Source organism: Bombina bombina, chromosome 1 (assembly GCF_027579735.1).
Source record: "Bombina bombina isolate aBomBom1 chromosome 1, aBomBom1.pri, whole genome shotgun sequence".
Lineage (NCBI taxonomy): Eukaryota > Metazoa > Chordata > Amphibia > Anura > Bombinatoridae > Bombina > Bombina bombina.
Genome location: NC_069499.1, coordinates 379,844,297 through 379,863,700, shown reverse-complemented (window position 1 = coordinate 379,863,700; position 19,404 = coordinate 379,844,297). Strand labels below are relative to the sequence as shown.

At 40.1% G+C, this 19,404-nt stretch overlaps 1 protein-coding gene across 2 annotated transcripts in view; it reads right to left on the bottom strand.

The window, feature by feature from the left end:
* The window catches only part of KYNU (kynureninase), a 318,611-nt gene that overhangs the window by 190,286 nt on the left and 108,921 nt on the right, over window positions 1-19,404 (bottom strand). For both annotated transcript variants that reach the window (XM_053698265.1, XM_053698266.1), the window contains exon 6: window positions 245-316. In XM_053698265.1, coding sequence (XP_053554240.1) covers window positions 245-316 — 72 coding nt within the window. The remainder of the gene's footprint in view (window positions 1-244; window positions 317-19,404) is intronic.

Below are 19,404 nucleotides of genomic sequence, written 5' to 3'. Positions count from 1 at the left end.
CAATGTATTTGACAGAAGTGGTAAATCAAAGCCTAAATTCAATCCTCTCTTGTAACATGTATTTTTCTTTGGACCAAAAAAATAAATGTTGTTAGTTTCTGTAATATACTGTAGGCTGACTGCAACAAGATTTTTTTTTTTTTTGCTTTGTACTATAATGTTTTTGCTATGGAAACAAGATTATTACTGCTATAAATATGAAAGCTATAAGTGCACAGCAAAACAAATTACAAAAATTTCTTACATGGTCAGATGGAAAAGCTTTAGCCTCAAGTAGAATTTTGTACCGATCTTCTGTAGGTTTATAAAAAGATAACTGGAAAGAAAGAATACTTTACAATTAGAATGAAAATATATTTGATAGAGACATTTAGTTTAAATAATTACCATTTTAACCTCTAATATACCAACATGCTGAGATGACTGTTAGCCTATTAATTTTATATGTTAGGCCCCATAGCACTGCAGAAGATTATTATCAGGTTACATGTGAGGTTTTATTGATCTAAAATAAACATACAATTTTACATATAAAACAAAACAAATAAAATATTTTTTTTTTAAATATATAGTTAGTATTTACCAGTTTTAACTTTCGTACATCCTAAACATATCCGTAATTCTGTTAAGTGTTAAGCTCAGCCATTCTGAGTTGTCTGAGTTCCTGAGTTGCTGGAGAGAAAGCCAACACGGCCACGTTTATTAAATACATATTGCTGAAAAGCATATAAACGTTGTATTAGACAAATTAAAGAGGTAGGCGGTAAGAGGTCCAATAACTAGACTATAAGTAGGACCCAATCGAAGCAAGGACAGAGGTCTGCATGTGATCGGTATCGCGGGACCCATTGGGGCCCCGCCTATCAAAAAAAAAATGCCAGCCACCAGGAAACAAGAGCCAGCAGGCCTGCGGGGAGAGGCACAACAGGCTTCGGCCTGTTACATCTTGCCCCACCCAGTAGCTCGACTCACGCACCAATATGCTGCAAAAAATTTGCAAAACCCTGACCCCGCCTGCAAGGGTGCTCACATATAAATTTGACGCCCTTAATATAATAAGGAACCAGGTAATGCCAGCTGTACCACAAAACATTAACCCGGCAGGGCAAAAATTAAAGTCTATGGGCTTACTCTGAGCTAGCTCGAATGCACATGCCCCAGTCATGACGACTATGGTAGCTAAAAGAGTTCCAAGGTACCTCTGTGCCGCCTCCTGCAACAAACCAAACAGGGCAGGAGGGAAAAACAACAACAGGATCCAGAAGGAAAAGAGGAAGAGGATTACTCTACATTGGCTTTTATAAGGTAAGATAAAAGGGCCCCTTAAAAAGCAACATTGTTTCAATCCCTAAATCAGCCAACTCTTAGGCTGAGATAACACTTAAAGCACTGCAGTTAATGGCTTTTGTTTGCATTCTGAGTAGTAGCTACTTAAATACAAGGGACCTTCTATATAACAATAAAACTGAAAAGCAATAAAAAGCACACTCCTCCAATGTATCCCATGTGACTGATTACTAAAATGACCTAAATTCATTAAATATGTGATTATTAATTACAATATAAATATTTACTTTATATTTATTTATATATCTGTATTTGCTTTTCTTATAGTAAATAAAGTACCACAACAAGATGTTAAAATATAAAAATAAATTAAAAATTTACAGTTGATGATAATTACAGGAGACTTGAATACTAGTGAAAGGCAAACTATAACTATAACATTCTCCTTGCTATTTTATAACATTTATAACATTCAAGTACTTATAAATGTAATCACCAATCAGCAAGCGCTACCCAGGTGCTGAACAAAAAACGGGCTGGCTCCTAAGCTTACATACCAAGACAACAAAGACAACATAACAGGAATAAATTAGAAAATAGCTTAAAATTGCATGCTCTTTCTGAATCATGAAAGAAAAAAATTGGGCTTCAAAGGGGCAGAAAGTCTTGGGTTGTAAGTATTTTGCTGGGGCTTTCTAAAAAAATATTTATTATCACAATCCAGAATTGAAAAATACCCTTGTTTATGAGGATATGAAGGGACTTTGTAATTTAACCCATTCATTTTTATATCCCATTATGGGCCAGATTACAAGTGGCGCGCTAACTAAAATTTTGCGTATTACAAGTTAAATGTAAAAGGTTAATGCAAGAGCGATAGCCTGATGTACACTGATTTCAGGACTTCTGATATCACTACCGGGCTAAAGGGACAGAAAACCCCAAAATCTTCTTTCATGATTTGGATAAAACATACCGCTTTAAACTACTTTCTAATTTACTTCTGTTATCAAATTTGCTTCATTATCTTGTTATTCTTTGCTGAAGCAACAGCATTGCATTACTGGCATCTAGATGAACACATCTAGTTAGCCAATCACAATAGACAAATGTTTGAAGGCACCAATCAGCAGCTAGCTCCCACTAGTGTAGGATATGTGTGTATTATTTTTCAACAATTTATACCAAGAGAACGAATCACATTTGAAAATAGAAATTAATTTAAATATGTCTTAAAATTAGATGCTCTATCTGAATCAAGTTTAATTTTGACTTTTCTATCCCTTTAACATTTTCCATAGACTTCAATAGGTCGATGTTAAAAACAGAATCCTAACACTTATTGCTCGCTCGCTAACCCTACACCATATTAACCAACTGCACTAAAGGTAGTAATGAATATTCTAATAAATTCTAATGTTCTTCACATAGCAGAAACTTTTTTTTTAAATATATATTTCTATATACTGTATTTATATATATATATATATATATATATATATATATATATATATATATATATAACAGAATTTATGCTTACCTGATAAATTACTTTCTCCAACGGTGTGTCCGGTCCACGGAGTCATCCTTACTTGTGGGATATTCTCTTCCCCAACAGGAAATGGCAAAGAGTCCCAGCAAAGCTGGTCACATGATCCCTCCTAGGCTCCGCCCACCCCAGTCATTCGACCGACGGACAGGAGGAAATATATATAGGAGAAACCATATGATACTGTGGTGACTGTAGTTAGAGAAAATAATTCATCAGACCTGATTAAAAAACCAGGGCGGGCCGTGGACCGGACACACCGTTGGAGAAAGTAATTTATCAGGTAAGCATAAATTCTGTTTTCTCCAACATTGGTGTGTCCGGTCCACGGAGTCATCCTTACTTGTGGGAACCAATACCAAAGCTTTAGGACACAGATGAGGGGAGGGAGCAAATCAGGTCACCTAAACGGAAGGAACCACAGCTTGCAAAACCTTTCTCCCAAAAATAGCCTCCGAAGAAGCAAAAGTATCAAATTTGTAAAATTTGGCAAAAGTGTGCAGTGAAGACCAAGTCGCTGCCTTACATATCTGGTCAACAGAAGCCTCGTTCTTGAAGGCCCATGTGGAAGCCACAGCCCTAGTGGAGTGAGCTGTGATTCTTTCGGGAGGCTGCCGTCCGGCAGTCTCATAAGCCAATCGGATAATGCTTTTAAGCCAAAAGGAAAGAGAGGTAGAAGTCGCTTTTTGACCTCTCCTTTTACCAGAATAAACAACAAACAAGGAAGATGTTTGTCTGAAATCTTTAGTAGCCTCTAAATAGAATTTTAGAGCACGGACTACGTCCAAATTGTGTAACAAACGTTCCTTCTTTGAAACTGGATTCGGACACAAAGAAGGTACAACTATCTCCTGGTTAATATTTTTGTTAGAAACAACTTTCGGAAGAAAACCAGGCTTAGTACGCAAAACCACCTTATCTGCATGGAACACCAGATAGGGCGGAGAACACTGCAGAGCAGATAACTCTGAAACTCTTCTAGCAGAAGAAATTGCAACTAAAAACAAAACTTTCCAAGATAGTAACTTAATATCTATGGAATGTAAAGGTTCAAACGGAACCCCTTGAAGAACTGAAAGAACTAGATTTAGACTCCAGGGAGGAGTCAAGGGTCTGTAAACAGGCTTGATCCTAACCAGAGCCTGAACAAATGCTTGAACATCTGGCACGGCTGCCAGTCTTTTGTGAAGTAAAACAGATAAAGCAGAGATCTGTCCCTTTAGAGAACTTGCAGATAATCCTTTCTCCAAACCTTCTTGTAGAAAGGATAGAATCTTAGGAATTTTTGTATCTTGTTCCATGGGAATCCTTTGGATTCACACCAACAGATATATTTTTTCCATATTTTATGGTAAATTTTTCTAGTTACAGGCTTTCTAGCCTGAATCAGAGTATCTATTACAGAATCTGAAAACCCACGCTTTGATAAAATCAAGCGTTCAATCTCCAAGCCGTCAGTTGGAGGGAAACCAGATTCGGATGTTCGAATGGACCCTGAACAAGAAGGTCCTGTCTCAAAGGTAGTTTCCATGGTGGAGCCGATGACATATTCACCAGGTCTGCATACCAAGTCCTGCGTGGCCACGCAGGAGCTATCAAGATCACCGAGGCCCTCTCCTGATTGATCCTGGCTACCAGCCTGGGAATGAGAGGAAATGGTGGGAATACATAAGCTAGGTTGAAGGTCCAAGGTGTTACTAGTGCATCTACTAGAGTCGCCTTGGGATCCCTGGATCTGGACCCGTAGCAAGAAACCTTGAAGTTCTGACGAGACGCCATCAGATCCATGTCTGGAATGCCCCATAATTGAGTTATTTGGGCAAAGATTTCCGGATGGAGTTCCCACTCCCCCGGATGGAATGTCTGACGACTCAGAAAATCCACTTCCCAATTTTCCACTGTAAAGAAGTGACCAAGATAATTCAATGGGTGGAGGATCACTCCTGCCACTTGTCTGCGATCCACATCCCAGGAGTGATCCTCCACCCATTGAATTATCTTGGTCACTTCTTTCATCGCCAGGGAACTCCTTGTTCCCCCCTGATGATTGATATATGCAACGGTCGTCATGTTGTCTGATTGAAACCTTATGAATTTGGCCTTTGCTAGTTGAGGCCAAGCTCTGAGAGCATTGAATATCGCTCTCAGTTCCAGAATGTTTATCGGGAGAAGAGACTCTTCCCGAGACCATAGACCCTGAGCTTTCAGGGATTCCTAGACCGCGCCCCAGCCCACTAGACTGGCGTCGGTCGTGACAATGACCCACTCTGGTCTGCGGAAGCTCATTCCCTGTGACAGATTGTCCAGGGTCAGCCACCAACGGAGTGAATCTCTGGTCTTTTGATCTACTTGAATCATCGGAGACAAGTCTGTATAATCCCCATTCCACTGTCTGAGCATGCACAGTTGTAATGGTCTTAGATGAATTTGTGCAAAAGGAACTATGTCCATTGTTGCAACCATCAATCCTATTACTTCCATGCACTGCGCTATGGAAGGACGAGGAACAGAATGAAGTACTTGACAAGAGCTTAGAAGTTTTGATTTTCTGACCTCTGTCAGAAAAATCCTCATTTCTAAGGAATCTATTATTGTTCCCAAGAAGGGAACTCTGGTTGACGGGGACAGAGAACTTTTTTCTTTGTTCACCTTCCATCCGTGAGATCTGAGAAAGGCTAGGACGATGTCCGTATGAGCCTTTGCTTTTGACAGGGACGACGCTTGAATTAGGATGTCGTCCAAGTAAGGTACTACTGCAATGCCCCTTGGTCTTAGAACTGCTAGAAGGGACCCTAGTACCTTTGTGAAAATCCTTGGAGCAGTGGCTAATCCGAATGGAAGTGCCACAAACTGGTAATGCTTGTCCAGAAAAGCAAACCTTAGGAACTGATGATGTTCCTTGTGGATAGGAATATGTAGGTACGCATCCTTTAAATCCACGGTAGTCATAAATTGACTTTCCTGGATGGTGGGTAGGATCGTTCGAATAGTTTCCATTTTGAACGATGGTACCCTGAGAAATTTGTTTAGGATCTTCAGATCCAAAATTGGTCTGAATGTTCCCTCTTTTTTGGGAACTATGAACAGATTGGAATAAAATCCCATTCCTTGTTCTCTTATTGGAACTGGATGTATCACTCCCATATTTAACAGGTCTTCTACACAATGTAAGAATGCCTGTCTCTTTATTTGGTTTGAAGATAAGTGAGACCTGTGGAACCTTCCCCTTGGGGGTAGTTCCTTGAATTCCAGGAGATAACCTTGAGAAACTATATCTAGCGCCCAAGGATCCTGAACATCTCTTGCCCAAGCCTGAGCAAAGAGAGAGAGTCTGCCCCCCACTAGATCCGGTCCCGGATCGGGGGCTATCCCTTCATGCTGTTTTGGTAGCAGTGGTAGGCTTCTTGGCCTGCTTACCCTTGTTCCAGCCTTGCATTGGTTTCCAGGCTGGTTTGGGTTGTGAAGTATTACCCTCTTGCTTAGAGGATGCAGAATTAGAGGCTGGTCCGTTTCTGCGAAAGGGACGAAAATTAGGCTTATTTTTAGCCTTAAAAGACCTATCCTGTGGGAGGGCGTGGCCCTTTCCCCCAGTGATGTCTGAAATAATCTCTTTCAAATCTGGTCCAAATAATGTTTTACCTTTGAAAGGAATGTTAAGCAATTTTGTCTTGGAAGACACATCCGCTGACCAAGACTTTAGCCAAAGCGCTCTGCGCGCCACGATAGCAAACCCTGAATTTTTCGCCGCTAATCTAGCTAATTGCAAAGCGGCATCTAAAACAAAAGAGTTAGCCAATTTAAGTGCTTGAACTCTGTCCATAACCTCCTCATACGAAGATTCTTTACTGAGCGACTTTTCTAGTTCCTCGAACCAGAAACACGCTGCCGTAGTGACAGGAACAATGCATGAAATTGGTTGTAGAAGGTAACCTTGCTGTACAAAAATCTTTTTAAGCAAACCCTCTAATTTTTTATCCATAGGATCTTTGAAAGCACAACTATCTTCGATAGGAATAGTAGTGCGTTTGTTTAGAGTAGAAACCGCCCCCTCGACCTTGGGGACTGTCTGCCATAAGTCCTTTCTGGGGTCGACTATAGGAAATAATTTCTTAAATATAGGGGGGGGGGAACAAAAGGTATGCCGGGCTTTTCCCACTCTTTATTTACTATGTCCGCCACCCGCTTGGGTATAGGAAAAGCGTCGGGGGGCACCGGAACCTCTAGGAACTTGTCCATCTTACATAATTTCTCTGGAATGACCAAATTGTCACAATCATCCAGAGTAGATAACACCTCCTTAAGCAGTGCGCGGAGATGTTCTAATTTAAATTTAAATGTCACAACATCAGGTTCAGCTTGATGAGAAATTTTTCCTGAATCTGAGATTTCTCCATCAGACAAAACCTCCCCCATGGCCCCTTGAGATTGGTGTGAGGGTATGTCATAACAGTTATCATCAGCGCCCTCTTGCTCATCAGTGTTTAAAACAGAGCAATCGCGCTTTCTCTGATAAGTAGTCATTTTGGATAAAAGATTTGCTATGGAGTTATCCATTACAGCCGTTAATTGTTGCATGGTAATAAGTATTGGCGCACTAGATGTACTAGGGGCCTCCTGCGTGGGCAAAACTGGTGTAGACACAGTAGGGGATGATGTAGTATCATGTTTACTCCCCTCATTTGAGGAATCATCTTGGGCAATATCATTATCTGTGGCATTACTGTCCTTACTTTGTTTGGACACTATGGCACAATTATCACATAAATTTAAATGGGGAGACACATTGGCTTTCATACATATAGAACATAGCTTATCTGATGGTACAGACATGTTAAACAGGCTTAAACTTGTCAACAAAGCACAAAAAACGTTTTAAAATAAAACCGTTACTGTCTCTTTAAATTTCAAACTGAAAACACTTTATTACTGAATATGTGAAAAAGTATGAAGGAATTGTTCAAAAATTACCAAAATTTCACCACAGTGTCTTAAGGCATTAAAAGTATTGCACACCAAATTTCAAAACTTTAACCCTTAAAATAAAGGAACCGGAGCCGTTTTTAAATTTAACCCCTATACAGTCCCAGCTATATGCTTTGCTGAGACCCAACCAAGCCCAGAGGGGAATACGATACCAAATGACGCCTTCTAGAAGCTTTTTTAGTGATTCTTAGATCCTCACACATGCATCTGCATGTCTTGCTCTCCAAAAACAACTGCGCAGTAATGGCGCGAAAATGAGGCTCAGTCTATAACTAGAAAGGCCCCCAGACTAAAAAAGGTGTCCAACACAGTGCCTGCCGTTTTTTAAACGTTCCCCAAGATTATAATGCCAATTATTAGCTAGAATCTGCATAATATGCCCCAATAAAGCAATCGTTTTATCCCATAAAAATGTCTACCAGTTTTTAAGCCCTTTTTTAAGCCCTTTATTCTTTTATGTGTGACTAAGAAAATGGCTTACCGGTCCCCATGAGGGGAAATGACAGCCTTCCAGCATTACATGGTCTTGTTAGAAATATGGCTAGTCATACCTTAAGCAGAAAAGTCTGCTAACTGTTTCCCCCAACTGAAGTTACTTCATCTCAACAGTCCTGTGTGGAAACAGCAATCGATTTTAGTTACTGTCTGCTAAAATCATCTTCCTCTTACAAACAGAAATCTTCATCCTTTTCTGTTTCAGAGTAAATAGTACATACCAGCACTATTTTAAAATAACAAACACTTGATAGAAGAATAAAAACTACATTTAAACACCAAAAAACTCTTAACCATCTCCGTGGAGATGTTGCCTGTGCAACGGCAAAGAGAATGACTGGGGTGGGCGGAGCCTAGGAGGGATCATGTGACCAGCTTTGCTGGGACTCTTTGCCATTTCCTGTTGGGGAAGAGAATATCCCACAAGTAAGGATGACTCCGTGGACCGGACACACCAATGTTGGAGAAATATATATATATATATATATATATATATATATATATATATAAAACAAAAAATGAATGAATCCAGGCTTCTCCAAGTCCGTTTAAAACATTGACGTTTATTCAAGAATTTAAAAAGATAGGTACTGAAAGCAGAGCTCCTTAGGGTAAAAAGAGTAAACACTAGGTCTCTTTGATGTAGGTTTGTGCACTGGTGCCGAGTTCATGTGACTGTCACTGTTTGGGTACCAGTGGAGTGCGGCTTAGTAAGCCTGTTCAGTTAAGTGCTGTGAGATTTCGGTAAAGCTTTGTGGCTGTGTTATGTATTTGTGATCATTGTGTGTGGTTGCGCGTGTGGTTATTAGCTGTACAAGGCTGGTAGTGTGTTGGTAGTGGCATGTATGTTTAACATTTAGAGTGGATGTTGCATGGTCTTTTGTGATTGTTTAGTTGTGAATCGGGTGAATGTTGTTTAACTTTGAGTTAAGGGATGCGAGGAATACGTAGTGAAGGTGTGGGCGTGTACTAAAACGTCATTGGCTGGCCCATGTTAGTGTTATATGGTTGCTAGGCAGCAGTGGTTTGGCTCCGTAATGTGAATGGATCTAAAGTGCCTTAAAACACGATGCACCTCTTGCTGTTTTGTATATGCCTGTCAGTAAGGATGGTCAGGATATGCTGTGGCTCAGTTTGATTGTTAGTATAGGCTGGTGGGACATGGCGGTGTTAAGTTGCCAATGGATTAAGTTTGTTCTCTGCTGGGCCCCGTAGTATGTCTGCGCATGCGCAGTTGTGCGTGTCGGACGTGCTGGGAGAACAGCTGATAGCAATCACTTGGTGATGGGTTCCTTCATAAAAGGGTGAGTTTTTTATGTGTTCGTTTGGTCTGAGGATGGGGGCAACCCTGAAAACGTTTATCTGTGAATAAAAAGTTACATTTTAAAACGGTGAGTGCCTTCCCCTTGCCTACTTCTCTATATTGTTGTTTTGAAGTGCACCCCGGCTGTTGATACAGGATAAAAAGTGTGCTGGAACCCTCCCTGCATTGTATACAAGTATTTTCTATTGGTTCTACAGCACCTTGAATGAAGCTATTCCAAGGATGACCCTCATCTTGGCTTATTATTGCACATTGTGATTATATATTATTTCAAACATGAGCCAGGAAACAGAAATTTGTGATGAAGAATTAGAATGTTATGACGATACTAGTAACATTGAAGGAGCTAATGTTTTTCAATTCTCAGAGGCTGACGCGAGCCGTATACATTTTGATTCTCTAACCATAAAGACTAAAAGGGAAAACCCTGAACAGCTCTTTAACCACCTTTTGAAACTAAAAAAGAAGCTAATTGATTTGAAGCTTCACGGCTGCTATCTGTCTGAATACCACAGACATTTATTTATCCCTAAAGGCTTCAGAGTTAAAGGGACACTATACCCAAACATTTTCTTTCATGATTAAGGTAGAGAATATAATTTTAAACAACATTCCAATTTACTTCTATTACCTAATTTCCTTTATTCTTTAGATATACTTTAATAAAGAAATAGCAATGCACACAGTGAACCAATCACAGGAGGCATCTATGTGCAGCTACCAATCAGCAGCAACTAAGCATATCTAGATATGCTTTTCAGCAAAGAATATCAAGAGAATGAAGCAAAATAGATAATAGAAGTAAATTAGAAAGTTGTTTATAATTGCATGCTCTTTCTAAATCATGAAAGAAAATATTTGGGTTTCATGTCCCTTTAAGAATGTCCCCACAATTGGTAGGAACAATCCAGTTTTTTGTACCAAGTGGTGTGACATTCTTAATAAATGCTCACTTGATCTGATCCTTCTGGTTATAGAAGAAGTGAGTGAATAATTAAAGAGTCTGGAGACTGAAGTGGGTTCTTTTGAAACAACACATACTATTAAATTGACGGAAGATGTGGATAATTCTTGGCTTCCTAAACTCAAGCAACAACTTGACATCTACAAAAAAGAGTTGATCAGCTTTAAAAGAGAATAAATGGGAAGTTGTCGTTACTGATTATAAACAGAAGATAATCTATAGATGGTTATTAGGCCCACAGGAGAGGAATATCTATTCAAGGCATAGAAGGGTGAGAGTATTCAAACCAAGGAATTTGAATACGATTGAAAGTTCTGATAACAGTATGGACAATGAAGGAGGTGCAGAGGGAACTACAATGGTTTCACAAAACTCACAGGCAATGCAAACATGCTAAAAAAACTTGGTAGGCAGAGGCCGCACACAAGAAGAAGGGGGCACAAATTTCAGGTACAGGGGAAGGCCTCCACGGCAGTGGCACAAGTAACTGATGATAATAGTGTCACTAGAAATATAATAAATCTCAGTTCCCATACGTTGACCATAGTTGAACATTCTGTCCTTCAAAAAGGATTTAAGTTTGTGCCAACTGTTAGACCTGATGACTTCTCCCTGAGTGTGGACATTTACAAATTTCAGAGGGCATTGCATCTCAAAGAGCATTTTGGCATCTCCGATTCATTGAGCCAGTCATTTAGGAGGAATGAGAAATTTGACCCCAAGAGCAACAACTCGAGTATTAAGACCTACTCATGAATGATGACTGAGGAGATGATGTCTGAACAACATGGGAAAAGAAATATAGTTCGAAATAACCTCACCACTCTTGAAAGATTGGCCCTCAAGGACTTACAGTCTAACCATGGGTTGGTTTTAGGGAGGCAGATAAAGGTGGTGCCCTGGTGATTCAGGATTATCCAGACTATAAAGCTGAGATTCTCACGCAACTCCTGGACGGTAATACATATCATCAATTGCCTAGGGATCCAACCAAGGCCTTTAAAGAGAAGATAGATATGTTTATTGATCAACTATTGTTGGAGGGGATGGTGGATAAACAATTACATGACTATTTGGTGACAGAGTTTCCGGTGATACCGGTTATCTATACCATTCCCAAAGTCCATAAGGACCCTCTACATCCCCCTGGCAGACCCATAGTCTCGGCCAGAGGTTCGATTCTACAGCCACTGGCCACTTATGTTGACTCCCTGCTTCAACCGCTGGTGCGGAATGTTCCATCTTTTTTGCTAGATTCAATTGAATTAATCAAATTATTGAAGAACTGGAACAGGTTCGCCCCAACGGATGTGCTGGTCACCGTGGATGTGACCAGCCTTTATACAATCATACCGCATGATTTGGGCATGATGGCAGTGAAGAAGCATTTGCTTAAGAGTCCCTACATTGGACCGCCTGTGGAAGTGATCCTACAGCTATTGGATTTCTGCCTGAAGTATAACTACTTTAAGTTCGAGAAGGATTACTACTTACAGGTCTCTGGCACTGCGATGGGGTCCAATGTGGCCCCATCCTTTGCAAATTTATTCATGGCAGATTTTGAATCCTTACAGACCGAGTTGTTCCATGATGAGAGGATTAAATTTTTCCGAAGATATATTGATGACCTTTTCATCATTTGGGGTGGTACCCAAGAAGATCTGGAACAATGGTTTAAAGACCTCAACGGGATAAATTCCAGAGTACAATTCAAAATGACATCTAGCTGTGACTCTGTTGTTTTTTTTGGATTTAAGGATCTCTAAGGATAATTTGGGGTTTTGCACTACCCTTTTCAAGAAACCGACCGATAGGAACTCCCTATTGGAAGTAACGAGTTGCCACCCACCGAGTTTAAAAAAGGCACTCCCTCGCTCACAATTTTAAAGAGTTGTGAGAAATAACACAGATGAACAACAGAAGTGCATACAACTTGAGGAGATGCAAGGTCGGTTCAAGGAACGTGGCTATGGAGGTGCATATACCAACAAGGCTCTTCATGAGGCATTACACATGACACAAGATCAAGCTCTGGTGAAGACTAGCCGTGATGATGGTGTTAGACGTATGGTCTTTAGCACCACCTTTGCACCTGAAAGGGTGGGGTTTGCAGCAACATTAAAAGAAAATTGGAATATTGTAAAATCAGACAAAATGATCCCATTTGGTGGTATGGAGAGTCCAATGGTCGGCTACAGACGAGGCAGTTCTCTGAAAGACCTACTCTTACGACCGGATAATAGGGATAGCTACAACCCACAAACATGGCTGAGCCTGAAGAAAATGGGATGTTTCCGCTGTAGTGGATGTACTACGTGTAGAGGTCTGGTTCAGAGTCCCAGTTTTGTACATCCATGGACCAACAAGAAGTTTTGGATTCGGCATAGAGTGACATGTACCACTACCCATGTAGTGTATCTGCTACACTGTCCATGTGGCAGATTCTAAGTGGGTAAAACCCAAGATGACCTTCGTACCAGGATGGCCAGTCATAGATTGGCCATCCAGAGTGCAATTAAGAATGGCGACTCAGAACAACCGGTGGCGAAGAATTTTGTGAGGAATGGACATGGCGTGCAGGACTTGCGGTACATTATCATTGACCATGTACAGCCTTTCAGAGAGGTGGCGATAGGTCAACATGCCTATTACAGAAGGAGCTGCAATGGATCTATAACCTTGACACAATGCATCCGAGGGGCCTCAATATGACCATGGACTACCAATGTTTTTTGTGAATGATATTGTGTTGGTGGTTGATATATTTGGTCATGAGTAACTGTTGGTAGGATTAGTTGTGGAGTGTGTGTGGGTGTCTGTCTGAGCATTGGGTGTGATGGTACTTGGTTAAATGAATGTTTGGGGGTGTTTGTGGCATGGTTGAGGATGGTTGAGGTTTACGTTAGGTGTTCTTTGAGTGTTTGAATATAGTTTGGAGAGTGCGTATTGTTGACAAATGTAGTTAGTAACTCATGGTTTGAAACTTATGGTTTGAATTATGATGAGAAAAGTCATATGGATATGTAAGCTGATTGTTAGCCCATATTAGGGATATACTATGGTGGTCCTGTTCTAACATTGAGTGTATGCTGCGAGTGGAGGGGCGTTTGTGATTTCTGTATGTGAGTGACATGTTTGGGAGTTTTTGGGTAAGTGGTGGATGCATTTGAGACTGAGTGGCAAGGTGTATGGTTTTGAGAAGTTTAGTGTGTAAGTGTTTTAGCTTGTAAATAAGCAATCTTATATTTAGTTTACTATGAACTGATACATGTGTGTTAGGACAAACTGGTATGACAGCATGTTTGGTTGATTGATATTGTTTGAGTGAGCAGTTTTTGTAAAACTTTTTACATTTTTGGTATTGAGTTGATGTTGTGTGTGATGGTGGTTTTGTGTGAGATGGGTTATTGTATGTCTGTGTGGGAAAGTGAGTCTGGAGTATGTATGTTTAGTTTATACAGTGGTTGAGTGTGATGTTTTGACAGGAGGTATGTTTGTATGTGTTATATTAATTTAGTAGCTTTTAAAAGAAGAAGCACAATTTGATGTAGGTTTGTGCACTGGTGCCGAGTTTATGTGACTGTCACTGTTCGGGTACCAGTGGAGTGCGGCTTAGTAAGCCTGTTCAGTTAAGTTCTGTGAGATTTCGGTAAAGCTTTGTGGCTGTGTTATGTGTTTGTGATCATTGTGTGTGGTTGCGCGTGTGGTTATTAGCTGTACAAGGCTGGTAGTGTGTTGGTAGTGGCATGTATGTTTAACATTTAGAGTGGATGTTGCATGGTCTTTTGTGATTGTTTAGTTGTGAATCGGGTGAATGTTGTTTAACTTTGAGTTAAGGGATGCGAGGAATACGTAGTGAAGGTATGGGCGTGTACTAAAACGTCATTGGCTGGCCCATGTTAGTGTTATATGGTTGCTAGGCAGCAGTGGTTTGGCTCCGTAATGTGAATGGATCTAAAGTGCCTTAAAACACGATGCACCTCTTGCTGTTTTGTATATGCCTGTCAGTAAGGATGGTCAGAATATGCTGTGGCTCAGTTTGATTGTTAGTATAGGCTGGTGGGACACGTCAGTGTTAAGTCGCCATGGTGATGGGTGTGCTAATGGATTAAGTTTGTTCTCTGCTGGACCCCCCTAATATGTCAGTTGTGCTTGTCGGACGTGCTGGGAGAACAGCTGCTAGCAATCACTTGGTGATGGGTTCCTTCATAAAAGGGTGAGTTTTTTATGTGTTTGTTTGGTCTAAGGACGGGGGCAACCCCGAAAACATTTATCTGTGAATAAAAAGTGAATAAAATGGTGAGTGCCTTCCCCTTGACTACTTCTCTCTCTCTCTCTATCTCTCTCTCTCTCTATATATATATATATATATATATATATATATATTTATATTTATATACTGTATATATATATATATATATATATATATTTTTTTTTTTTTTTTTTTTCTCACAGGTACACGTAGAGTACATTTAGTTCTTAGGATTTAATTATTTGATTCAAACTGCCGATTTGAATTTTTTCTTTTTCTTTTTTCGTATTTTTATTTATCACATGTTTTTCATCATTGTCCTCCATTTTTCCATTTTTTATATTTTCATTTCTATTTTTATTTTTATTATGTTTTATATATTTTTTCTGTGTCTGCTTTATCCATTTTTCAATTCTACTTCTTGACACTTTTTTCTTTGGACATGTTCTAACACCAAGATTGATACAGCACATAATGACTTATTGACATTTCTATTCACCAATGGATAGACATTTGCTCTTTTATTCATATGACTTAACCTGGAGGTTTTTCCAAACCAGCTCATTCTGTTTCCATCAGGAAATAGATCTATTGGTCTTTTATTTTGACTTGTTTCATGTATATTATTTGTCCTTTTTAGTAATTATTTATTGTTTGATGCATGGATCCATGCATTATATGTATGTATATGTATAATCCAATTTATGAAGATGACTGTATGGAAACTGACATTCACAACAATGTGAGTGTGAATTAGAAACAAACTTTTACAGAATATGATTGCTACATGCTATTTCTAGATCTTGTGATTGTGATTTTCATTTTCCCACTTTTCCTGAAGTTCCGGTTGTATGGGACATCACATAATAAATAGATATTCATTTGTAAATGTGTCCTGCCCACTGCAGGTGGACTATAGATATGAATAGAGCTTTAATAAATCTAAACCATGTATAAATACACCTCTAGAATGTCATCTGCGGTCATTTTATAGAGTCTTGCATTGAGGAAGCCAGTGTGGGCATAGAACTATACAGATCCAGTTGAAGGAGATGCTTATCTTTGATGGTGGATCAAAACAGATGCCAATTTAGTGGGTGCAGCAGCACAGTGGCGTAATTCATTACTTATGGACTACTTTTAGGATTAGTGATTGAAAATTATACTTTTTATTCACTGTACTATGCTGATCGGCCAGAGCATTTAATCCACAATTGACATTCTTTAACATTGATTATATTATCACAATGGCCCCTGACAAGGGGTGCAATATATTAGGTAGCAAGTAAACCGTCAGTTCTTATATTTCATGTGTTGGAAGAATGACAAAATATGAGCAGGCGAAAAGTGACTTTGACAAGGGCCAAATAGTAATGGTGTTCCCGGTATGCAGTGGTTAGTACCTACCAAAAGGACAACCCATTAACTAGCTTCAATGTCATGGACACCCAAGGTTTATTGATGTATGTGGGGTGCAAAAGCTAGCTCGTCTAGTTTGATCACACAGAAGAGCTACTGTAGCAGAAACTGCTGGAAAAAAATGCTGGCCATGATAGAAAGGTGTCAGAACACACAGTGCATTTTCTGTGTATGGGACAGCATAACTGCACATCGATAAGCGTGCCCATAATGAACCCTTTTCACTGCCAAAAGCACCTTCTATGGGGACGTGAGCATCAGAACTGGTCCATGGAGCAATAGAAGAAGGTTGCCTGGCCTGATGAATCACATTTTCTTTTTTATCAGGTGGATGGCTGGGTGCAAGTGCATCATTTACCTGGGGAAGAGATGGCAGCAGGATGCACTATCGGATGAAGTCAGGCTGGCAGTGGCAGTATTATGCTCTTGGCAATGTTCTGCTGGGAAGCCTTGAGTTTTGGCAATTATGTGGATGTTACTTTGACATGTACCACCTACCTAGAGATTGTTGCACACCGCGTACAGCCACTCAAGGCAATGGTGTACCCTGGTGGCAGTGTCCTCTTTCAGAAGGATAATGCACCCTGCCACACTGCAAAAATTGTTCAGGAATGGTTTAAGGAACATATGACAAAGAGTTCAAGGTGTTGCCTTTGCCTCAAAATTCCCTGATCTCAATCCAATTGTGCCTCTGTGGGATTTGCTGGAACAACAAATCCAATCCATGGGGGCCCCACCTCACAACTTTCAGGATTTAAAGGTTCCTTTTGCTAACGTCTTGATGTCAGATACCACAGGACACATTCAGAGGTCTTGTGGAGTCCATGCCTCGACACATCAGTTCTGTCTTGGCATCATGAGGGAGACCTACACAATATTAAGCAGGGGGTTTAAATGTTGTGCCTGATCAGTGTATAATGTGCTACTTATCACTCTACTAGAAGAATAAGTGGTATACAGTGAGTGCAGAATTATTAGGCAAATGAGTATTTTGACCACATCATCCTCTTTATGCATGTTGTCTTACTCCAAGCTGTATAGGCTCGAAAGCCTACTACCAATTAAGCATATTAGGTGATGTGCATCTCTGTAATGAGAAGGGGTGGGGTCTAATGACATCAACACCCTATATCAGGTGTGCATAATTATTAGGCAACTTCCTTTCCTTTGGCAAAATGGGTCAAAAGAAGGACTTGACAGGCTCAGAAAAGTCAAAAATAGTGAGATATCTTGCAGAGGGATGCAGCACTCTTAAAATTGTAAAGCTTCTGAAGCGTGATCATCGAACAATCAAGCGTTTGATTCAAAATAGTCAACAGGGTCGCAAGAAGCGTGTGGAAAAACCAAGGCGCAAAATAACTGCCCATGAACTGAGAAAAGTCAAGCGTGCAGCTGCTAAGATGCCACTTGCCACCAGTTTGGCCATATTTCAGAGCTGCAACATTACTGGAGTGCCCAAAAGCACAAGGTGTGCAATACTCAGAGACATGGCCAAGGTAAGAAAGGCTGAAAGACGACCACCACTGAACAAGACACACAAGCTGAAACGTCAAGACTGGGCCAAGAAATATCTCAAGACTGATTTTTCTAAGGTTTTATGGACTGATGAAATGAGGTGAGTCTTGATGGGCCAGATGGATGGGCCCGTGGCTGGATTGGTAAAGGGCAGAGAGCTCCAGTCCGACTCAGACGCCAGCAAGGTGGAGGTGGAGTACTGGTTTGGGCTGGTATCATTAAAGATGAGCTTGTGGGGCCTTTTCGGGTTGAGGATGGAGTCAAGCTCAACTCCCAGTCCTACTGCCAGTTTCTGGAAGACACCTTCTTCAAGCAGTGGTACAGGAAGAAGTCTGCATCCTTCAAGAAAAACATGATTTTCATGCAGGACAATGCTCCATCACACGTGTCCAAGTACTCCACAGCGTGGCTGGCAAGAAAGGGTATAAAAGAAGAAAATCTAATGACATGGCCTCCTTGTTCACCTGATCTGAACCCCATTGAGAACCTGTGGTCCATCATCAAATGTGAGATTTACAAGGAGGGAAAACAGTACACCTCTCTGAACAGTGTCTGGGAGGCTGTGGTTGCTGCTGCACGCAATGTTGATGGTGAACAGATCAAAACACTGACAGAATCCATGGATGGCAGGCTTTTGAGTGTCCTTCCAAAGAAAGGTGGCTATATTGGTCACTGATTTGTTTTTGTTTTGTTTTTGAATGTCAGAAATGTATATTTGTGAATGTTGAGATGTTATATTGGTTTCACTGGTAAAAATAAATAATTGAAATGGGTATATATTTGTTTTTTGTTAAGTTGCCTAATAATTATGCACAGTAATAGTCACCTGCACACACAGATATCCCCCTAAAATAGCTATAACTAAAAACAAACTAAAAACTACTTCCAAAACTATTCAGCTTTGATATTAATGAGTTTTTTGGGTTCATTGAGAACATGGTTGTTGTTCAATAATAAAATTAATCCTCAAAAATACAACTTGCCTAATAATTCTGCACTCCCTGTATGTGTGACCGTTCAATCAAAACATCTCTGTTAAAGAGCAAGTAAAAAGCAACATAATTCCAAGGCTCAAAAATAAGATATATGTGATCATGTTTTTATAGCAATAATAATTTTTTTAATGTGTGTTCAGGCTTCAGTCTGTGTATGCTTGTCTTTGTGTATGTGTACATATGTGATTTTTAATTTTTAAAAAGTATTTCTGGGGGGGCGTGGCCAGGATTCGGCCAAGACAAGTCGCAAAAGATGAAGTTCCAGGCCTCTTTATACTAATTAATCGAATATCTGTCTGATACCTTGCCACCCAACTTTAAAAACTTAAGCTCCAACTATTATATTATTAGCTGATCATAACGAGTGAAACCTCCGGAAATTGATCTTCTCAATATGGAACGCAGACGGAGGCCTCCGCTCATGCTCTCGACCCTTCTCTAAAGAATACTCGAGCCACCCAGCTTTTACTCCTCCGAGGTGTATAACCACTCAGCCACTTTATAAGACAAGCTCTCAGAGCTGAAACTAAAAAGGATGGACATAGAGATCATAGACGCACTTGCAGCTCTGGAGACCCGTATGGATACATACTTCAGTATACTTCTCCAATGTACATCCCT